The sequence below is a fragment of the Panthera tigris genome, chromosome E1 (genome assembly GCF_018350195.1).
Source record: "Panthera tigris isolate Pti1 chromosome E1, P.tigris_Pti1_mat1.1, whole genome shotgun sequence".
Taxonomy (NCBI): domain Eukaryota; kingdom Metazoa; phylum Chordata; class Mammalia; order Carnivora; family Felidae; genus Panthera; species Panthera tigris.
The window spans coordinates 54,825,901-54,849,415 of NC_056673.1; the positions used below are offsets into that span (position 1 = coordinate 54,825,901).

Below are 23,515 nucleotides of genomic sequence, written 5' to 3' on the forward strand. Positions count from 1 at the left end.
TCCCCTTTGGAAGGAACCCCCCACCCCCCACAACAAGCCCCCTTGGGGTCCAGGCTCACTTGTGACCAGCAGTGCCAGGCCTCGTCATTGCTGTCCTCTCAGGAAGTTCATTGATCCCCCTATTTTGTGTCTAGTAATGAAATTTATTGATCAGGGAGGGTCAATGGCAGTTTATAACCAGAGCTGGCACCGTAGTCCACAGGCGAGTGGAGGGAGGGTGAGTGGGGGGGCGGGGCACCACCTCTCTGCAGAGAACATTGGTGTCAGAGCAGAAAGACAGGCTGGGGCACAGGCTGTACCTGGAGCGTGGGGTTTGAGTGACAGCCAGACCCCAGGGGCCACTAAGCTTGGACACTGACTTTGTCTGAGGCCCTCCAGAGTTCTTGCAAGAACCGTATTTTCCTAGTCTTTTTCCCCCAGACTCCTAGGAGCAGAGCTGACCTCAAATAGCCCAGGAGGAACATGTCCCTGGCTTTCCCCTTGGGGACCCCAGAGGCTCTTCAGAGCCACCAGGATTAGAAGGGAACTGTCACTTCATTTTTTTTTTCTGTTCTCAGAGAAGCCAGCAGCTTAAGACCAGTGACATCAAAAATGAGCAGTCAGTCTGAACAGGAGTTTGAGACTGGCTGTCTGGGGGCATGACTCTGAGGTTGTAGAGCCCAGATGCTTTTTTTCAGAGCTTTTACACCTGGTCTTTAAAGCTCGAATCACACATGGAATTTAGCACAGGTACAGTTCTCGCTGTACAGGATCGAATATAGTCAGGGACTTGCCAGGGTCAGGAAGCAAGGTCAGTAGCACTGGGGCTAGAGCCTCCGTTCCCAGTTCCTGGTTCAGCCCTCCCCCACCCAGAGGAAGAGGGGAGCAAGGTTTGCCTCTGTGGAGGGAGCTTCCAAAGGCAGCGTCCTCCCTTGCAAACATTTTGACCATGAGCTTGTCTTAAGTGCCCCCTCCTACTGCCCCCTCTGTCACCAGCACCCCCAGCCACCTCTTCCCATCCAGGGCTTGGTGAATAGTCAGACTCAGAATGAGGCACTTGGTCTTTAGAAATCAAGGGCTTTTTACCCTCTTGATTTCAGCTTCAGAAGCTGGACCATTTTTTGTTTGTTTGTTTTCCACCAGCCTCTATCGTAGAGTCCTGTGTTTGGCTGCAAAGGGGCCCTGATCCAGGCACACTTGGGTTCAGCCTCCTGACTCAGGGTCCCTCCCCTTCTCCTGCCCAGGCAGCTTGTCCCAAGCGTGAAGGCCCCTCTGAGCCTCCCCAGCCAGCCCCCACCTCACACTGCCCTGCATTTGCCTGCTTTCGGAGCGTCTGATGCTGCAAGCCTCATTTAGCCTCACAGGTGAAAGTCCGGGTTGGCTGTGTCTCCTGCCGCATCGCAGTGTAACCAATCAGGCAGCACAAGCCACAGGATGCTGTTGTTTTCTTTTTGTAGAAAGTAAACAGCCTGAGAAAGGAAAGCTATGGAAGAGGTAGAGACTTCACCATCAGAAAAGAACATGGGCGTCTCTGTGGCTCCCTGACCAATGACTCTGTTCCTTTCAGTGGGGGTCAACTTGTTCTATTTCTGCATCATCATTTACCTGTACGGGGATTTGGCCATCTATGCTGCCGCCGTGCCCTTCTCCCTCATGCAGGTGACTTGGTGAGTGTCCCCCTCGCCCGGCTCGGCCAGTTGGGCAGAGCTTTTGGTAGAAGCACAACACCAAGCAAACTGTCAGCATCTAAAGGACGGAGATGCCCGAGGCCCTTTTCTGCATGTACTGCAGCCGGCTGTGCACTTTGTCCTTTGGAAACGTGCCCCTCATCATTGTCCCCCTCCCTGCCCCATTGGGAAAATGACTAGGATTCCCACCAGGGGCTCCTGAGCTGCCAGGACATGGCTCTCTGGGAACAGTGGCACCTGCCCTAGGAGGAGGGCGTGATTCGTGGAGAGTCAGGCTGTCTGGCCCTGAAGCAGTGGCGGTGGGAGCAGAGGCTCAGCGGTGGCTCATAATTAGTAACATTGCGTCCTGTCTGCTTCCAGCTGAGCGGGGGCCACACTGAGCCACTCTTCTCTTTATCAGCAGTGCCACTGGCAACGAGTCCTGTGGTGTGGAGGCCGACACCAAGCACAACGACACGGACCCGTGCTGGGGGCCCCTGCGCCGCGTGGACGCCTACCGCATCTACCTGGTGAGTGGCCTCGCCTCTGCCCAGCCTGGGTGGCTGGGGGCATTTGAACCAGAGAGGAGGGTCGGCACAGCTCCACGCTCTGGCTGGTTACTGGGGCCACGGCCCTGGGCACAAAACTGACCACGTTACTGAGAACGTAGCCTGTGTGTCCCGGTGACCAGGCCTCAGTCGCGCGTGACTTGCAGCTGGCATTCGGGTCGTTGCCAGCTCCTGGCCCTGAACTCTTGTAAATTTCGCTCGGGGTTTGAGGGGCATCCTGAGCACAGCTCTTCAAGAGTGTCAGAACTAATTTTCCAGAGACTTGCCGCGTTTTGACCTTACTCCTGGCCAGCCCCGGAGCATATGGTAGGTGCCAGGCTTCCTGACTGGGCACGCAGGACTGAGCCATCTCACGGTTGGCCCTGACCGCACACAGGCTCTCCAGATAGGGAAGGATCAGCCCAGCTCTCTCCCTGTCTTCCCTCCTCCCTGCAGACAAGGGAAGAAGATGAATCTCCAGGCTGTTCTCGGTTGCTCTGTGCCATTGGGGCGGGGAGAGTTGGAGCCGAAAACCACGCCAGACGGGTCTTGGGGAATAAGATACGAAACCAGAGGCAGTTATTTATCTCTGCCTGCTTTGTGGGCGGGACTCAGAAATGCTTCCCTTTCCCTTTTGCGGCATCCATTAATATTCTCTGCCTCCTCTTGGTCCTCCTCAACCCTGACACATATTTAGGTGTGTGAGGTGACACACAGTTTGACACGTGGCCACTTGGCTGCTATGGGGCCGGGAGGCAGGGTTCAGGAGAGAGCTGAGCCTTTCGGGGAGTTGGCCTCCTTGTTATCTGTCCTGGCAAAGGCCTGTGTAGGACCTGCCAGCTGTGTCACCTGGTTTGGAGTTTGTTAACCCAGGGACACCGAAGGGTGGTTTTGCCTTCCCAGTCCTGCCCCGTGGACCTGCCGAAGGAGTCCTGTGGCCCAGGCCACGGGAGAGATTTGTTTTCCACTTCTGTGTTGCTGGAGCAGTCGAATGGTCTGGTGTTTCTCTCCCTCATTCACCTGTGGCTAGAATCATATCTCAGATCCACCCCCCCACTCCTGCCACCCCACTACAGGTCTGGTGGGGATTTGGTAGCAGGTTCATTCCCTGGCACTATTCCCTGCTTCCCCAGTCTGGGGGAGGGGGGCCGCTGGGAGGGCAGCCCAGCTGAGGCCTGTTAGCCTCTTAGCATTTAAACAGACCATCATTGATTAAATTAGCCAAAGTGTTAGTTAAATGTAAGGCTCTAGATCTCTAGATCCTAACTGGCTGAAGGAGGAGGTGGAGGAAAGGGTCCAAGAGGCTCAACACAGACACAGGAGCATATCCAGGGCAGAGGCACCAGACCGCAGGTGGGTCTTTCCACGAGAGACTGTTAGACTTTGTGCTGAATCTACCTGGCACGTCCCCTCCCCAGCAACACAGATACAGAGTACTGGGAATATTGGCTGCTGCCATTTGTCTGGTAAATTATTTAGAAGCGTTATTATTGCCTTATTAAATTGTTCCTTCACTTATTCCTGTAAACCTTCCACATGACGGGAGCCTCCCTCCTTGAATCTCAATAGCTCCCTGACCGAACAGAAGGAGCCGTTCAGGAAAGCAGACAGGCATTAATTACCGCCTTCAAATTTCAGATATTGCACTTATAACTCATAGGGCTGATTGCCACCGGGCCTGCCAAAGCTACAGAGATCGGAAGGGGAAGGTGAGCAGAAGCAGAGCCTGTTCTCTCTCGGTTGTTGCCCCCACCCCCACCCCCCACCTCCCAGTCCACCGCCGGGGGCCTGGGTTTTCTCAGAAGGTATTCAGTTCACATGTACTCTTCCGCCTGGTGTCGAGAAATTCAGGGCAGACAGAACTCCGCATTGTCTCAGATGTTTTTTTACAACTTTGCGGGTAGCTCTGAAGAACGCACATCCCAACCTTCAACGCTGGCTGCTGTGCATCCACCTGCGGGCCTCCCACCCTCAGTATGCTGGAAGGGGTTTCCTTCCTTGGTCCTGAGCTCTGCTGCAGGTGACAGGGGCATTTCCCCCACCCCCCACGCCCCACCCCCACTCCCAGTCTGACCCACAGGGCTCATCCCTGTGTCTTCATTCCATCGTCATGTGGCCTCTTTAGATCATTAGGGAGGAGGGTTGTACTCCCCCCTCCCTGCCCCTCAGTCATTCATGTTCAGGAGATTGTTCATCCCTTCTAGAGACTCCCGTTAGGCCTCTTTCTACCAGCGGTTTCTGATTTTGGCAGCAGCCAGACAGATTTCACCAAAAGATGGGGCAAAGCATCAGGCAGCTTTAAAGCACCCCCACCCCATGCACAGTCACCTTGTCTCAGGTAGACGAGGCACCTACCCGGCTGGCATGTTTCGAAGGGCCTCATAAGAACCATCTCTTCGTTGCTATTCTGGGATGGTACATCCTGGGAAATAAGGATACAGGCTTTTATTTTGTGACTTAATTTTCAGAAAGTCCTTTGGAAATGATCTCGTCTGTGTCTTCCTAGGAATGCTACTGAAATGCACACACAGAATGAGAATATTTGGGATATTAACTATGCCCAGAGGCCAGCCTGTGTATGGCATCACGATAAGAAGGGAGCTTTCTCCACCGGCGGCCACCAGTCGCCTCCCAAAGCCCTTGACTTTAACAAATGGAAAATTCCTCCTCCCCTCCTGCACCCTGCGACCTCCGTCCACATCCTGTGATTGCCAGTGCAGCTGATATGAGTCAGTCTCTCTCTCTCCTTCTCTGAAGTAGTCACAGAACGGGGTGCTGGGAGTCAGGGGTCCCGTGAGTCATATGTGCTTTCCAGGGGCGTCCCCACAAGCCACTGCAGCTGGAGCCAGCAGTGACTGACCTGGGCCATTGCAAGGGCCTGTGAGAATTAACATTAGGACCTGCTGTCAGCTGCTTGGATTCTTAGAACCCCACCCCCCGCCTGCCTCCCCTGCCCCTTTGAAGGATCAGTAGGAAAGTGTTGGGTGCCCCAACTCTTTCAAACCAGTAACCTGGCCTCCAGGCTGAGGAGTATCTTGGGATCCTTTCTGCAGAGTTTCTCCGGTTTCACTAGGAAACAAAGTCAGAATTGAGCATTTCGTTCTCTCCTGTGCAGTGGGGAGCCAGGGACCAGTGGTGAAGTGGTAGGATTGTGTGTAAATCAGTTCCGTCCAGGAATCCAACCGTCCTGAGTGTCAGGGAGGCAGGACGTATGCTGCTGTCCCCTGGAGTCCAGGCCACTGCCAAGTGCTCGTTTCACTTCCTCGTCCCTGCTGTGCTTCCAGCCTGTCACTCCCACCCCTCGCCCAGGGCCTGGCCCTGTCATTGCCACCGCCTCTAGAGTGTCAGGGAAGCCCTAGGGCCACGGTGGGACTCCCCGAGTGCTGAAAGCTCCTCACGTTTCGCAGGAGCAGCCGCTGCCTCTTACAGGTAGACAGATGCTGCTGGGTGACCGGCAGCCCAGCATGCACCAGCCAGGCAGAGCTGGGAGGGCAGATGGCAGAGCGGAGCTCATCCTGGCTGGAAACTCGGCTACAAACTGATGGTACCAAGTGGGGGCCCCTTGTGGGCTGCCTTGGGACAGGACAAGGTCACCCTGGCTCACCATCTTGCCTTGATACAAGAGCTGTGACATCCACCTCCAGGGTATGGGTGGCCCGGGAGAGAGATGGCAGCCTGCAAGTGCCTGGCAGATGACCTGCCGCCCTCTGCCGGACACCCCCTTGAAGAAGTGGGGTGTGTGTTGGGGGCTGAGGAGTTTAGGGAGTTCTATCTGCCGGACTCTTCCTAGAGGAGTAGGTTACCTAGAAGAGTAGGAGAGAGGGAGAGAGAATCCCAAGCAGGCTCTGCACTGTCAGCACAGAGCCCGATACAGAGCTCTGACTCACAACTAACTCACAAGCTGTGAGATCATGAGCTGAGCTGAAATCAAGAGTCAAACGCTCAATGGACTGAGCCACCCAGGTGCCTCAGTAGTCCCCCCCTTTTCTTTTTAAATATTTTTGTTAATAGTATTTTTAAGTTATTTTTTTTTTAATTTAAATCCAAGTTAGTTAACATACAGTGTAATAATGATCCCAGGAATAGAATTTAGTGATTCATCACTTACATATCATACCCAGTGTTCATCCAAACAAGTGTCCTCCTTAATGCCCATCACCCGTTTAGCCCATCCCCCCCACCCAACACCCGGCCAGCAACCCTCAGTTTGTCCTCTGTATTTAAGAGTCTCTTTTGGTTTGTCCCCCTCCCTGTTTTTATCTTATTTTTCCTTCTCTTCCCCTATGCTCATCCGTTCTGTTTCTTAAATTCCACATATGAGTGAGATCCTGTGATATTTGTCTTTCTCTGCCTGACTGATTTTGTTTAGTGTGATACATTCTAGTTCCATCCGCATTGTTGCAAACGGCAAGATCTCATTCTTTGTGATCACCAAGTAATATTCCATTATATATACACATATCACATCTTCTTTATCCATTCATCAGTAGGTGGACATTTGTGCTCTTTCCGTATGTTGGCTGTTGTCCATAGCGCTGCTATAAACATGGGGGTGCATGTGTCCCTTCAAGTCAGCACACCTGTATCCTTTGGATAAATGCCTAACAGTGCAACCGCTGGGTCATAGGGTAGTTCTATTTTTAATTTTTTGAGGGACCTCCATACTCCCAATAGTCCCTTTTTTAAAACCCAGTGGTCTCTTCCTAAAACAGTACCACTCAAGGGGTAAATGTCCTCTTTGTGAGGAGGTGGCGAGGGGAGTGAGGTGCCTGCTGGCAGTGCCAGGCCTCAGCCGGCCCTTCCTCCCACGGCGTTGGTGTGTGTGTGTGTACTGTGTCACCACTTACTTTCTGATGTGGCCCTCCCAGCCGCACAGTGAGGCATCATCCCACTTTACAGCAGAGAAAACTGACATGTGGGGACAGTGACTTCCCCTGGGCCGCAGGCCCGAGGCAGGGACAGGAGCCTGGCTCCTGGGGTTCCCGTCCCCATCCTCCGACCCTGGAAACAGGCTTGCTGGGCTTGCACGCAGCCCCACCGTGAGGCCCGGGAGGAGGGGCAGGTCGCACCCATCTGTCAGCCCTTGGAGCTTGACGTTTACAGAGGGTTGCGGGCGGCGCTGTCCAGGCGGGTGTGTGTTCAGTGATCCGTGTGTGTGCGCCCTGCCTGTCTGCCTGATGGATTTGCTGCCTGTCTTACCGCCCCTCGCTCCTAGATAGTAGAGCGGACTTCTCACACTCAAGGAGCTCTGGAATTGGACGCGTCTTCCCAAGGACGACTCCTGTCCCTGCCACAGCCTCTTTCTGTGTTCTTTCAGCATCAGCCACTGTGCCCTGGGGCTGTGGCATCTGCTAATAAGTGGGTCACCTCTGCCATCACTTGAATATGTATTCTTACCAATTCTGGGGCAGGAGGTGGCCTAGAGGCCTTCAGGACCAGCGAGGAAGAAAGTGAGTGTGGGCTAGCAAGGTTTCACAGCAGCAGTGACTCAACAGGACGTGGGGACTCTCGGGAACAGGGAACACTGCCGTACCCCTCCAGAGGCACCTCCATGCGCCCCAGAGCACAGTCCCAGTCGGATGAGGTATGGGTGCTGCCCCTGGATTTGCCACCATCAGGAATGTGGGATGGAATTCAGCAGTCAGCTAGGAAGGGTGGTGCCCGAGGGCTGGCAGGAACTGACAGGGCAGATGAGCTGTCTTGAGGGCAGGGCTCACAGGCTGGCTGTGTCTGGAAGCGGAGAGCAGGGTGCTAAGCCCACAAATGGCCTGATAACAGTTTCCCTTCTCTGGGCCACACTGCCCTCCTGTCTGACACACATGAGTTGGGGACTCGGTAACGGGCTGAGAGGAGATTCCTGGCTGCGTGGGGTTCTTACGGGGTCTGGAACATCAGAGTGCCTCCTTGGTGGGATGGTGACCGTTTGGCGACCACCAGGGAGACCCATCCTTTTTTCCCTTTTCTTCCTCCCCTCAGTGTGCTCCTTTCCTCTTCACTCAGTCCGGAGGCTCAGAAAGGTCCATTTGCTTGGCCTCTCGCACTTTCTCCCCACTCACTCGTGGGAAGCTGCCAGTCTTACTGGGCACCCCCTGCAGGTGCAGTGAGCGGGGTAGCCCTGGTGACCCGGGCCTGACCGCGCTCTGGGAGCTCGGCTTGGTGCTGGTCTGCAGCGTCTTCTGCCAGCTGTGGAGTGTCCACTTGAGCCTCTGGGCGGACTCCTGCCTGAGGGCACGGTCTCCCCCACGTGCTGGGCCTCTGCTTTCAACCCGTGATGCTGGGGCTCAAGGAAGAATGAGTGGATTTCTGCCCTACGCCCCAAGAATGTGTGTGCCCACAGTCCAGACGGGAGCTGGGGCTCTAATGTTGAGGGAATTCTGACTTCACACGAGCACTGGTGCTCACGTTGAAGTGACTGACTTTAAAGGATTAGCTTGTCTCTCTTTTTCAAGGAAATCAATAACACAGGGACAGGCCTGTCTTTTTCTTTCTCTCTCTCTCTTTTTTTTCTAGGGAGCTGTCTCTATATCTCATCCCGGGAATGGCCTCTTGTTTTTTGGTGTTTTCCATCCCCCTAGTCTAGCCCTTTCTAAATGAGATTCAGATTGTGCTGTCACTCATCCCAGCACTGGGTCTCTCAAACTCCTGCCAAGGGACCCCGTGAGCCCCCCAGCACCCCACCTGTCACCCACGGCCACTGCTGCCTGGGTGCAGCCTCCGGCCCATCCCCAGTGCCTGCCCAGCCGCTGCCCAGCATGGCTCCAGACCATGGTGATCGCTGTCCCCTACCCCACCCCCAGCACGTTTGGGTGTTTGGCCCAAGCTTCCTCCCCCAGCTCAGTGAGAGGATTGTTGTTTTTGTCTTTAATGTGCTCTCAGGGACATGGGTTTTGTCGGCTGGCTTTAAGCCAACCATCCATCACCCCCCCCGTCCCGCCTCTGCCACAGCCAGCACCTGACATCCGGGTGAGGGGATGACACCTAATTCCCAGCACTGCCTCCTCTGCGCTCCCTGTAAAAATGCCAGGTGATGGGGGTTTGGATCACAAGATGGTGGGACTAGCTACTCCTGGACGGTCCCCACCATCCCTTCCCCAAGCCTCAGAGGCTGCTCGTTGCCATCGGTAGGGGTCCTGCGTTCTCTGTCCTCTTGGGTGAAGGGAACTTGCATCCTAGCTCCTGAGCCAGGTGAACTGCCCAGACCCCCCTGGTCACAGTGGCAGTTTGCGTGTCTTTCTGCCCCTGTTAGGGCGTCCCAGGTCTCTACCCCTGTATCTGTTGTCTGGGAAGTCACAAGTACGTGCTTACAAACACTGCTTGCCCAGAGCAAGCTGCTTTGACTCCTGGGCACATAGGCAGATGTCAGACTGACTTGCCTGGATTCTTGTCCTTCTACCCTGCCCCATCCTCAGTTCAACCAGGGAGGTGCTTTGGGATGGGGTCGGGGGGAGTCATCCTGTGTGCCATAACCTGGCCACCCCACCCTCGCATACTCAGCTCCTAAGAAACCCCACTATCCAAAAGTCCAAAACAAACTGGGGGGGCGGGGTATTATTTATTACAAAGTGCTCCCTTATTGTACAGAAGGACTCGCTGCAGGTTTCTCTTGAGTACTTGGTTTTCCTAGTGTGTGTAAAATGTCATTCTGTGAAAACTAAGTATTTATAAATAGAACTTTTAGAAGCCTGTCTCTTGTAAAGGGAGTATCCATGTGGTAACGTGCAAAGGTGCAGCAATCCAAAGCCCGGTGCTTGTGGAAGCAGGCAGATGTGGGGTTGGGGTGGACGTGAGCAGTCCACCTACGAGAGAGCTGGGGCTGTGCGCGCGCGCGCACACACACACACACACACACACACACAGGCTGGGAAGCTTCGCAGGGCTTATAAGTGTATACCCACAGCCTGCACTCCTGCACAGGCCAATTTGGTTGGGAAACTTCCAAATAGGTCTCCATGGGGAGTGTTCATCCCCGCTGGGGACCTTCTGCACTGTGCTTTTTCAGGACCATTTTATCCCCATTCCACGCTGATCCCAGGCAGCCTGAGCTTGGGCTTGAGCGCACCTTCTCTGTGAGTAGCATGAGCAAGAATGGACACCTGGTTCCTCGCTCCGCAGGCGTCCTGGGCCGACCCTGTCACTGACCCCTGCGTGTGTTTTAATCCGTTCCCCTCAAGCTGCTCCGGACTGACCCCAAATACTGCAGCCCAGGCCGCCTCCGTGCTCCACATCCCCTCTGCTTCCCTTTCTGGACAAAGAACTAAAAGTGACTTTGCATTCTCTGAGGAAACGTCCTGGTTGATTTCATACCTCCCACTCCCTTCCTGCCCCCTTTCCATCCCATTTCCCCCAGAAGTACAGGGAAAAAACTGCCATCTAGAACCCAGCAGCCCGCCAGTGGTTTCAGAGGAAGATGGAATGTTCTTGAATATTTTGTGCTAACTAAACTGGAAACTATACGTGCCAAACTATCTCCACCTCCCGTCCTGTGTCTGTGTCTCTCCGATGCCTTTGTTGCACAGAGAACCCTGGTACTCGGGACAGCCCTGCTGAGGTTCGTGGGGCTGTGCCTGCTCCCTGAGTGACGCTCACTCTCTGTTACAGGGTGTCTGTTGTGAGCAGAATCTGGTGTCTTTCTAAATAGCGCCCCAGGGCCCCACCAGTAATTGTTTAATTAAATAAAGCACTCATTCTAAAGTAATAACCGCGCTCCTCTGTGTTGCCGGCATCCCAGCCAGCGGCGCTAGCCGCGCAAGCTGCCAAGAATAAAAGTATCTGTGGACACGTTCTCCAGACCGTAGGGCAGCCCAGCAAAGAAAAGCAGGAGCCAAGGAAGCCCAGAGGGTTTGCAGCCAGCAGAGAGATGCCTATGGCCCGGGCATGATGGGCATCAGGGGAGCTGAACAATTAGGGTGCATATTAATGATGACATCTGATTAATTCCCTGGCTGTCTCATGGGTTGGCTGAGAGCAGACCAGGTACATTTTAATAAGCCTTCAAGTGCAAAGGGAGGTGCCGACGAGCGTGTTGCTGAGCAGATGCTTCGTGGTGAGTGTGAATCTGGAAGGAAGGGTCACAGAGCGCAGCAGGGCACAGTAAGTTTGGCTACAGGAAGAACCTCATCTAGCTACCGATTGAGACGTTCTCTGAAAACCTTGACAAGAGGAGGCAAGACGCTGCCTGGCCAAGTGCTGGATGCCGACGGGGACTGAAAGGCCCCTGCCAGTCTGTGATGTGCACCCCTCACCACTGTAGGGAGGCTTTGCTCCACCCGTGAGCCCCTAGGAACACCGTCCAGCTCTGTGCCTTCCCCCAGGTCAGGAGCATGAGCCTGAACTCTGTCTCAAAGTTTGGTTCCAGGAACCAGCCTCAGGTACTTGTTAAAAATACACATTCCTGGGTCCTGCCCCAGGCCGAATGTAGCAGATCTAAGGCTACAGGGCCCAGGAATCTGCATTTTCAACCAGTTCTGCAGACAAGTCTGTGCATTCTCCCCTTTGAGAAATTCTACTGGCAGAGGACCTGTCACAATGGTAAATGGTCTTGCCAGCCCCCAGTGTCCCGGGGAGAGGCCTGCTCTGGTCGCCCAGGCTACAGCAGTGGAGGCAGTGGTCAGGGACTTCATGTGCCTTGCCTCTTCCAGGGAAAGACGATGGCCACACGTCCACAGGTCTCCAGCCTGATGTCACAAGTGACATACTGGAGTTGATGACTCACACACTTCCGTGCAGACAGGGAACAGCATCACCCCTCTGATCAGACTGTTTTTAGACTCCGGGGGGCCCCAGGAGAAAAGGGCTCCAGCAGCATCCCTTTGCTAGTGGCTTCTTTGTTGATCCCGGGGCCAGCAGATTCCCCTGGGTCCCTATGGATGGTGCTCTCAGCTTCCTCTTAGAGCCCATAGCATGCCAACCCCATGGAGAGGCCTTTACTCTGACCATCGACTAGGGGGGAAGCTGGAGATGTTAGTGTGATTTCTTATACCCAATTGGACAGAGCTTGTTAGCCAGCTTGATGCCCTGTCTCCCCTCCTTCCCCACCTCCAAGGTTACTCAGTATCGGCAAAGAATCCTGCTCCCTAATCTGTCTATTTCGAGGTCTGACGTCAGCAGAGAAGGGGTGGAGCCAGCTTGGCCTGTGCTCCTCTCTGCAGGGCTCCCATGTTCAGGGCACCTGACTTCCTTCCCTCCCTCCCCTCCAGCTCCAGCACGGAGCATTCCCACCGCCATCCGCTCTTCCCACACAGAGACAAGTGGGAAGAGTGGAACGGGGAAGGGAAGGCACCAGGAGCACCCGCAGCCGTCACCTGGCGCCTCTCGTCGAGTGCCACACGAACGCCAGGCAGTTGAGGTGGCAGAGGGCAATGGCTCAGCCTCCTCGTGTCCTCAGGACAGGGACACCCAAAGCAGTCGGGTTCCAGCTCGTTACTAGAGGCGCTAACAGCTCTGCGTTAGCTCAGCTCTAACGTCCACGAGGTGCATGTACCAGCCAGTGAAAGTCAGCTTAACTCCCAACAGAATCAGGTGGTTGGGGGTGTGGGTGCTTTCCTCCAAAAAGAGAGAGACTCCCATCTCTGTCACTTGCCACAGAGTCCACCTGTTCCCCTCGAGTCCTCTTGCTCTTAGGACCAGTTGGCCCCCAGCCTGGCCCTGACAGCTCTTTCCAGGCCCTGGGTCACGTGGCCAAGCCAGACACGTTTCTCCAGCTTTCTCATGCGTGAGGCAGAGCACAGCCCTGGGGGAAGTAGTGCCGTGAACCCGTCATCTCCCCTTCCCTGACATCCAGCATAAACATACCGAGACCCAGAGCAGGTCTTGAATCTCCGTGGAGAGATTTCAAGTGGCTAAAAAGTGAGAACCGGTAAACCAAGCCTGCAGTGAAGGAGAAGTTAACATCTTGGCATCTGCTCGCTCACGCTGGCTCCCGAGAGGCTCACCAGAAGGGCCCAGGTGGCACTGTTACCCATTTAGTGCCGTGGCCCACTGGCCAGGATATCCCTGCTGTGCCTTCTGTCTTCTGCCCCCAGAACTTACAGTTCAAATGAGTACAGTCCCTTTTAAGCCTTGTCCCATTAAGAAAGAGAAGAGTCTTCCCTGGGGCGCTCAGGGGAGCCTGGAGCCGGGGCGCAGGAGGCAGTGCTCAGCCCCAGCCCCGCAGTGCTGGCCCAGCCACCTCTAGGCATGAGGATTGCCTCAAGGCCATGGAGCTTTTCTGTGGTTTTATTCTCCTAATGTTAGTTGTAGGTCGACGTGGCTGTCCCTTCCCAGCTTAAAGCCTGTTCAAAGTTCCTCTCCACAAAGCAACATTTACACTCCTTTACGTGATGTGGTCTGCTCCGTTCTCCTTCTGGAACCTTCTCTCTCACCTCTGCCCCACACTCACCGACCATTGTCCTCCAGAGACACTGGGTGCTCACATGACTCCATGCCCATCACGTGCCTTTCCCTTGCTTCAGAGTCTGACAAGCACTTATTCATTGGAAGCTGCACTCCAGTGTCTCCTTTGAAGTCATGTGGCCATTACTCTCCCCACCCCCCAAACCGCTGCCATGGCAATAATTGGACTTTTGTGTGTATTCAGGTACTGGGTCTCACTGTAAGCATCTCGAGGTCAGAGCTGTGCTCGATCCACACGTCTGGAGCCAGCATGGGCCTCACAGAGGGCAGTTGCTCTGTGAACATTTGAATGAGCGAGAGCACTCAGGTGCGTGGCCACTGCTGGGTCCGTGGACAGCACTGGCCCAGTCCCTCCATAAGCCCTGATGGGGCTACTGATGCCCGTGGCTCATCACGGCTGGCAGCCACCACTCCCGCGAGAAATTCCACATCCAGCGGGCTTCTCCTTTCCCAAAGGCGCGGGTCAGCTTCTGTGCCTCGCTGCCAGGACAAAGCGACCCCTCAGCGTGGCCTTAGGGGCACCCTGTCTTTGGGGGCTGAAGGCAGAGGGGGACAATCGGGAGCTGTCCACATGCCAGGAGGTCTAGGGTGGCTCACCCATCACTGCCACCTCCTCTTTGGCGCCTGAAATGCAAGCAGTGAAGTGTTGGGACGGTGCCAGCTCCAGAGGCAGGTCTGTTTCTCTAGGCAGAGCCCCCAGCCTTCCTCCTGCACCCCCTCTGTCCCACCTGCCTCCTTGTCATCACTATCCTTAAAGCCCTCCCAGTCCAAGGTCAGACCTCTCTATCTTCTCACCTGGGCAGGTGGGTGCGGACCCACTTCTCACGTGCTCATGAGAAGCCACGCTGCCCTTAATAAGCCCGGATGGCGTATAATCATTAAGTGAGTGACTGTGTGGGTTTTCCACAATATTTATCTTTCCTCCCCCCAAACCACAAGGGTTGCAGTTCTGGCACCAAATCCTTGGAACTCTGCCCACCCCCAGGCACCATCTGGCTTCTGAGCTGAGGAAGAGACAGCACAGGCATGCAGGCCTGTCCTCCAGCGGGGCTGAGGGGAGCAGTGGCCATGCCAGGCTGACCCCACTGGACCGGACCAGCCCTCTCTCCACCCCCCACCCAGGAGGCAGCTTTGCAGGGGTGGGGGGGTGTGTGGAGAGACTTTCTCTAGGGCATAATCAGGGGAGGCAGTAAGTGTCCTAAAAAAGGGGACCAGCCTTGAGTACACACAGCCTGAGTTCTGATCTGATCATTGCTGTGAGGTCTAGACAAGCTGTTTTGCCCCCCTTTTCCTCAGTCTTCTGGAGGGGAGCCAGTAACCAATTCACAGGGTGTCGGGGTCAGGAAGAGGTCTTCAATGGAAGCTGCTATTGTGTGAGCACCCAGGATGTGTTCAGTGGTGGCAGTTCTCTCGCCTTCAAGGAAAAGCCTTCTCTGGGTGACGGGTCAGCCTCCCAGGACATATCCAAAGGCTCCGGTGTGAGAGCGGCCTTTCCGTGGTCACAGCCGTTCCCCCTGACAACAGCGTCCCCTCCAAACCCGGTTCCCGACCATCTCCCAACGAGGGGCTTGGGCCGAGGCAGGGGACACCTGACCAGGTATGTGGGGCTTGTCCCAATTCCAGAGGCCGGGGCAGGGGATCACGACGCAGTGGTGGAGACAGATGCCTGAGAGCCATGGCATGCCTTCTAGAAAGATGACCGTCCAGTGGCGGTCACAGCACGTGAGTCGTTTCCCGAGGGGTGCACAGCCAGGCCTCCTGGTACTGAGGGAGCCCTGCCATGGGTCGTGACCTTTCTCTCCCTGGTAGCTCTTTGAGCCACACGTCTTTAGCACAGAGTTCAGCAGCCAGGCTCCTCAATGAGACATCATGGTGCTTGATGATTGAAACTTGGAATGAGTTTCCTGATCTTTGTTTTTTGCCATCTATGGGTTCAGGAGGAGATGCGTTTTTTTTTTCCCTCTCTTTCTTTCTTTTGCCTCACAGAAGGAAAAGCATAAACGCAGGTTACAAACCTCAGGTCCCTAACTAAGAATTTCTATTTCATCGAAGCAGGGCAGAGGCTGTTTAGAGCAGAGGGTTCAGAGAAGGACGTTATCTGGGTCCTTTTCTGCATCTGCTTTATTTCCAGTTGCTTTGAGAAAAAAGCCGAAGATTTGGAGCAGGGGACATGGAAATGCTTTCAACTGTCAGTCACAGGCGGCTTTTCACTTGGTGTGTCTGGGGACTTACCCGGAGCAGGAAGTGCCTTGTGAGCACCCTGGCTGTCTCCAGGCTGACGGTGCTGGGAACCCAGGGAACAGCGTCACCCAGGCTCCTCAGGTGTTGGCCAGGGGTGGTCCAGGGGTGCTGGGGACAGCCCTGTGTGCCCGCCCTCGGAGCTGGCGTGGAAGGTCCTGTCCCGGAGCGCTCGTCCTTTGCAGCCTGTGTTGTGGCTGTCACTCTCCTGCTGGCCTCCAGCAAGCCATTCCCTGAGCTCTCAGTCCGGAGCTTCTCCTCTGTTCTCTTCCGTGCCGGCCCCAGCATGCCTCTGGGAGGGGGCATGCTGGGCTTGTGACAGCTGGAGCTGTCTGCGTGTGCAGGGTTGGGAGCAGCGCCCCCATCCATGGTTTCTCCTGGAAGTCACTCTCCCAACCCCCCACCCCCATATCGAGACAAATCCTGTTTCCCCAGTATTTCAGCAAAGGTTGTTCAGGTGTGACCTCACTGGCCAGCCTCCTGCTCTGCGGGGAAAGTGCCCCAGAGTCTCCCCTCTTCTCAGTTGACCAGCAGAGGGACAAGGCTTTCCTCCTGATCCTGGTCTGATCAGCTGCGGTGTCGGTTTGGTTACTTGCCTCCGTCCTGTAGCTCAGGGGCCGCGTGAGGACGCCCTGCAGAGTCTCTACCTTTGGGCCCGTTATTGCCTTTGCTTGGGGCCAGGCATCTTCCAGCAAGTACACACTTGACTTTTGCAGGTATTGCGTGTCTCCACACTCACTCATTCTGAGTGGGGCTGACTTGTTTGATGGGAGTGGACTTGGTTTTCTGCTGCAGGGTGTCGTGAGGTGACAGCCGGAGAAGAGCGTGTGCTCTAGGAACACACACTGTTTTAGAGTCCTTGGGCATCAGCTCTCCATTTTTATTTTCAGGCATTACCTGAGTCTGCAATCTCTCGATCCCTTCTAGGTGAGGGCTTGGGAGGGTGGGGTGGCGCAGGGACAGTAAGATGCAGCACATTCTGGGGGGGGGGGCATGCGCATCTGTGCTGTGGGTGGCCAGGTGTCCTGAAAGAGGCATCCGGCCTCCAGCTGGCTCCATGACTCGTTCTCCACCGAGTAATGGTTGGGCGAAGGTTGGCCGCATCCCCATTGTGGTTGGGCTGGTGTCTGAAATGCAGCAGCCTGTCCTGGCAGAGCCCTCTCCCACAGCGAGGCTCCACAGGTGCTGCTCCGGGCCAGCCCCTCACGGAGCTGGGCCTTCGGAAAGTGGCCGCTCGGAGTTTCACGTGAAAACACCGATCCTTCTGTGGAACCCAGACGCCCTCCTCTAGATGGTGCATCTCATCGCAGGGTTTTGGCAAGTGAGCTGTGATAATGGTTCCCTGGGCTTGACCACCGGGGCCTCTGCCTGTTGTCAGGCGCTTTCCGTCCTCTGTGTGATGGCTGATCCTTTCTGTCTGGTTCGGAAGAACTTGAACTCCCCCACAGAGGATTTGGACCATTACTAAACTCGGGCACAGGTGATGGAAGTCCATTAGGAATAGTAGTGACCTGATGTTCTGTGGCTGGAGGTCCTCACTTGGGCTCTGTTTGCAGTCCCCCACCTGGGGTGTCTGGTGGACTGATAAGCGTGGGTGCAATAACACGGTTGGGTGCCGATACTCTTGGGGTCAGATGGCCAGTGCTGATGTTTGTTGAACACCTGTGCACACGTGATGTGCTTTGAGAAGTTCATTAACGCTCCAGGGTCTCAAGGTTAGCCAGGGCAGTGTCAGGATGCAAACACCTGCCCTGCGCCCTTGGCCCTGAAACCTGTGGTCCCCCCCGGCGGTCCCTCGCTGACTCCAGGCTCCCCTCCTTTTTGCGGATAAATCTCCAGACATTGTCATTCAAGTTGAGAAAATAAAAACTCCCAAACCAAAATGTTCACAGCCACTTGAGAAATAAAAATAGAATCCTTGAACATTTCTTCACGCACTTCAAGGACGCCTGGAAAGTTCACTTCCCGTTTAGGGATGGGTTCATGCTGTGTTCTCATTAACCCCAATTAACTCTTAACCCCTAGCGCCCTGGAACGAAGACGGCCCTCTAAGCTGGGCGTTCATTTCTTTTATCATTAGAGATAGCCTCCGGGATCAGTCCAGAGCTCCGCTGTGCCCCCAGCGTGGCCCTGCCTTTGCCTGAGCCAGCAGTCCTGAGCCCTGCTCATGCCAACACCACGCCCCTGGTCAGCCCTGCGTGTTGAGGGCAGACCAGGCAGTATGTCACCATTCCCCTTCAAGACTTGTTACTTGTCACTCCTGCTACACTAACAGAGAAATCAAGCCCCCACCCACCTACCCCAAATGCCAGACCCAAAAGGCTCCAGATGGATCAGCTAGTCTTTTATGTTGAAACTCTGGGAGCTTGGGGTCCCTGGGTGGCTCAGTCGGTTGAGCCTCTGACTCTTGGGTTTGGCTCAGGTCATGATCTCACAGTTCATGGGTTTGAGCCCCGCATCAGGCTCCGCACTGACAGTGCAGAGCCTGCTTGGGATTCTCTCTCCCCCCACCTCGCTCTCTGCCCCTCCCCCACTCATCCTCCCTCCGTCCCTCTCTATCCCTCCTCCTCTCTAAATAAATGAATGAAACAAACTCCGGGAGCTGATGGGTGAAGGGCAGAGGAAGCTGCTGATGCCTGAATCCTCGTGGAAACTCTATCTCACTGCCCTGTGGGAGCCACAAGCAGATGAGCCCCAAAGACCTCATTTTTTTGTACTAAATATAATTTATTGTCAGATTGGTTTCCATAGAACACCCAGTGCTCATCCCAACAGGTGCCCTCCTCAATACCCATCACCCACTTTCCCCTCTCCCCCACCCCCCATTAACCCTCAGTTTGTTCTCAGTATTTAAGTCTCTTATGGTTTGCCTCCCTCCCTCTCTAACTTTTTCCCCCTTCCCCTCCCCCATGGTTCTCTATTAAGTTTCTTTCTCAGGATCCACATATGATTGAAAACATATGGTAACTGTCTTTCTCTGCCTGACTTATGTCACTCAGCGTAATACCCTCCAGTTCCATCCACGTTGCTGCAAGTGGCCAGATTTCATTCTTTCTCACTGCCAAGTAGCATTCCATTGTATATATAAACCACGTCTTCTTTATCCGTTCATCAGTTGATGGACATTTAGGCTCTTTCCATAATTTGGCTATTGTTGGCCCTCACTTTTAAAGGAACTAAATAACCCTGCAGGCACTCGGGGAGCTGGCCCATCTAGCAGGTCTCCCGGCCGCCACCTCGTCCGTGTTTGTAGGAGCACCAGCCAGGTTGCCCCACCTCCCTCAGCTCCACGCTACCCCTTGGCCCCAGGAGCCAGAGAACACCGCAGAAGCATCACCTTCATGCTTCGCTGGAACTGCTGGCTTCCTTGACCATTTGGCCTTCGTCCCCTCGGGATGCTGCCCCTTTGCTTATGTCTAGGTCGGGGGACAGAGCCTCCGGCCGGATCGACAGTCGGCTGTCTGCTTCTCTGCCAGGTTTCCTCCCCACCCCTTGTCACAGGAGGTAATTGGTGCATCCATCTTTGTCCCGTAGACTTGCTCAGAGGTTCTTAGGACATTTGTTCTGTGTGGTGGCTGTCGCTTAAGCACCTTGTTCTCTCCTGTCTTCTCTTTCACCCCTGAACAGCACGCCCTCTCCCCCCACCCCCCGCCCCTGCTCTGTTTTGAGGGGAGTGAAGTGGACTAGGAGTGCTGTTGAAGTTCACCCAAGTTTAAGTTCCGATCAGAAGCTGCGGTCCGCCGTGCCTCTTCCCAGCAGGAGAAGAAGTGACAGCAAACAGGATGTGGGGCTTTAATTTTGTTTTGTAAGAGAAGGACTGGTGAGTAGCCATCTGTGACAGGCAACTCTGAGTCTGCAGTCTCCCAGAGGTGGGCAGGGAATGAGTTGTTTCCTCGACGACCTTTAGGTTTCTGGCATAGGTTTCTTCTCGGATGTCACCCCTTCTGAGGGGCCAGGCAGATTCACAGAGTGGTCACAGCCCCCTGGGATCCGAGCCCCTTCATTGCTGGGGTCCAGGGAGGTGTGGCTGATGGAGGGCAGCCGAGAGCCCGAGGCTCTTCTCAGAGGGGCCTTTTCTCCTTGTTAGGGCTGAATATCCTTCTCTTTTGAAACCAGTGGGTACTCTCAGAGCAAACACTGTTTTAATTTGCTCCTCCTAAATCAGAGTATGTTGATTTCACAGCTATTTGGGGAAGAGAATTTTTTTTTCCCTGACACCGTAAACCGCTCTCAGGCAGAGGGGGTTAGTTGCCTGCCCGTGTGCCACGCACTCTGCTCAGATGCTGCCAGTGGCAGGAGGGACCGGTGGAAGGTACGAGGCAAGTCAGCAAGGCCGGGGTTGCCTCTTCTTCCACTGCAAGGTAACACCTGTCCATCAGCCGCCGCCTCCTCCAAATTCACCATATTCTGCAGATGCTCACTGGGCATCTCACGTGTGCCAAGCCTTCCTAGGTATTGGGGCGAACAGGGACACAGTCCTTGCCATCATGGTGCTGGTACTCTGCTGGGGGTGGGGGCGGTGTGTGCACAAAATCAACCCCTGAGAAAGGAGCAACTCAGAACCTACCAGAATTCGGTAATGTGGTACTGACTGTGCATTTGGTAATCCAGGCAAGGGCCCTAGGGAGGAGGAACTTGTGGAGGAGACTGGCCCCCCAGCAGAGCTTCGAAGGTGATGGGAGTGAGGAAGGTAGAAAGGGGAGTTCTGTGCCAGCAGGTGGAATCACGAGGGTAAAGGCATGAGGCTTAGTAGTGTGATGTGGGGATAGGAGGTGCTGGAAAGACAGCCCAACAGGATGCGGCGTGCAGGGATCGCAGCAGTTGGGGGGACAGGGTCAGGAGACTTCCGCTCCTCATCCCCCCCCCCCCCCGCCGCTTTCGTACTGTCTGCACACCTCCCTGGTCCCTCAGCCCCCTCATCGCTAAAATGAGGCATCGTCACCTGCCTGGTGACCTCACAGATGGCCGGGAACAGGACACGAGACCGCATGTGTGAGCACTTTGTTTTTTGCTGTTGTTTTTTTAATGTTTATTTTTGAGAGAGAGAGAACGCAAGCAGGGGAGGGGGTGGAGAGAGAGAGAGAGGAACAGAGGATCAGAAGCAGGCTCTGCACTGACAGAAGAGAGCCCAACATGGAGCTCGAACTCACGAACCGCGAGATCATGACCTGAGCCGAAGTCTGAAGCTTAACCGACTGAGCCACCCAGGCGCCCCCACGTGCGAGCACACTTTGCAAAGTGACACAAACCTGCGGCATCAGGGAGTGACGTCTCACAGGGCAGCGCGGACATGAGGCAGCGGTTGATGGGACAGAACACGGCAACCAGATGCAGGAACGGGCTTTTGAGTGGAACCAGCAGCAGCTTCCAACATCCACGTGGTTTCCCTGACCAGCTAACCCTGCAGAGGATTTGGGCCCGGGGAGATGGCAATCAGGCTGCCGTGCTTTTGTTCTCCTGCACCGACGCACCCACTCCTGCCTCCCCGTCCCATACACTTGGCAAAGGACATGACCTGCAGCCAGCCCTGGGCTCATTCTGTGGGCAAAACAAGGTGAAGTTGTGTCAGGGGAGCCTTTCCTCTGTGAGTGGGTTGTGGAGTTAGAACTCAAGACGGCGGAGGCAGGTGGTGACTGTGGCTCAGCCTCGGCCGCTCCGACTCGAGGGTTTCTGAGGCAAAGACCCGCTGTCTTGAGTGGCGGGTGTTTTCTCCCATTCCGTGGCTGAGGCCTGGCTGCTCAGATAGCTCCGAACCACTCCCAGCAGGAAGGTGGCGGCCTGAGGTAGCGGGTAGCCTTCAGTTCCCGGATGCCAGCCAGCTCGTGTGGGCATGAGCATCTGGGCTTCGGGGTCTCAGCAGAGCCACCGTCCTGTGCTGGGAATCCCCAAGTGCAGCCCACACCAGCCTTTCCCACGTCCCTCAGACTGGTTTTAAGGAGCAGATTCCCTTCCCGCCTCTGGCAGGCCGAGGGCTGGGTCTCTATTCCCTGGTCCTTGGGTGTCATTTCTGGAGGAAATGTGCCGCCTCCTGCCAGCCCGGTCCTCTGGGGTGTGCACAGTCGGGTCAGCCCTCCCGTGGGGGGCACCGTGCCCAGCACTGTGGGAACGTGGATGTGCAGGAGCGGCAGCTGCTACCCTGGCGGAGCCAGAGAGGACCCCTGGGGGAGGAGGCATGGCTGATTCCAGGGAGGGGAAGCAGAAGACAACAGCTGGGAGCAGGAGTGGACTTTGGACTGGGACCAGGAGTAGAACTTTGGCCAGCAGAAGTGGAGCTTGCCGAGCAAAGGCCCGACGGCTGGAGGCTCTGGGCACATCAGAGACTCGCAGTGCAGCCTGGGACTGCTGGCTAATAGGTTCTGGGGGCAGTGTCTTCAGAGACAAGGTTGAAAAAGATGGCTGGAGCCAGATCATGGGCCACTGGACTTTGTCATCTCCAAAATGACAAGCCCTTGAGAATTGCACAAGAAAGATGCAGGTGTGGCTGGGGCTGAGTGTGGGAGATGACACTGGCACCAGCTGGCTCTGGGCCCAGGAGGGAGAGGACAGGGTCAGAAGGATGGGGCGGATTCCCCGAGGGATAGTCCTAAACTCTCCCCAGCCCTTTGCCTACCTGATTCCTCTTACTTTAGGTATCATTTTGTCTGTGACGTTCACCTGGGTGCCCCCACCACAGCCCCACCCACACAAGATCAGGAGCCCATGCTGTATGCTCCGCTTCCCCTCCAGGATGGTGACAAATACATTTCTGTGGTTTTAAGCCACCAAATTACAGTAGTCACGAGGCACTAGCACAGAGTAAGGAAGGAATGAGGGGTTGTTGGAAGTTTGGAGCTGGCACAACTGGAGGTGAGTGATGTGCTTAACCTATATGGGGGACACAGAAGGGAGGCAGCCGTGTTACCTTTGGAGTGCCACCAGGACACTGGAAAAGCCACGCCCAAACATTGCTGGGGCTTCATTAGCAGCGTGAACTGCCTTGCGTCCATCAAGACTGGCAAGGTTGCCGTGGGGCCTTAGGTGCACATTTAAACTCACCGACCCAAGAAGAGACCCGAGCGGCCCCCATTGCACCCTCTCAGGTCTGTCTCAGACCTTTTTTCCCAGTGGCCAGTTTGAAGATTTAGTTAGAAACCAGAGAATGGTTCTTTATTTTTTCTTTTTACAAAACGCATCTGTCTGCAGCAGTTGGTGTCTCTGCCTCCTGTGATGAGTCGGGCTCGGAGAGTCCTTGAACAGAGTCTGAGTTTGAACTGATCAATGGCATTTGGGGGTTGGACACTTGCTCAGGAGCCAGCTAATTCATAATGTCATATGGGCTAGACGAGAAGACCCAAGAGGATAGGCTGTCTTTTGGCTTTTTATCTCTTCTTTTTGAAAAAGGAAAGGGAAAACAGAAGGTGCCACGCTTGGCTGTTCAGCATTCAGAGATGAACTCTGTCCCCGCTAGACCATGGGAACACGGGGGCTGTCTCTCCGTCTCTCCTCCCACGCCCCCTTTCTTCCCAGAGACCGGGCAGCCTCACGGCGGTGTCCTTTCCGGCTCTGGATGCCGGCCCCCGCGGGCACCGAGTCTGGCTCTAACTAATTTACAGAGGACACCTGTTCCTTAATTAGCCCAGCCTGTGCTGTGTGTCTCGTCTGGGCCACCCCCCCCACAAAGCGTGAGCTCGCCGCCACTCGAGGGCTGCTGTT

General features: G+C 55.2%; 1 protein-coding gene across 2 annotated transcripts in view; it reads left to right on the forward strand.

The window, feature by feature from the left end:
* TMEM104 (transmembrane protein 104) overlaps positions 1-23,515 on the forward strand; it is a 58,819-nt gene that overhangs the window by 13,890 nt on the left and 21,414 nt on the right. The window contains exons 6-7 of one of the 2 annotated variants that reach the window (XM_007091234.3): positions 1,547-1,646; positions 2,068-2,176. In XM_007091234.3, coding sequence (XP_007091296.2) covers positions 1,547-1,646; positions 2,068-2,176 — 209 coding nt within the window. The remainder of the gene's footprint in view (positions 1-1,546; positions 1,647-2,067; positions 2,177-23,515) is intronic. The other variant, XM_015541656.2, reaches the window with a different exon arrangement.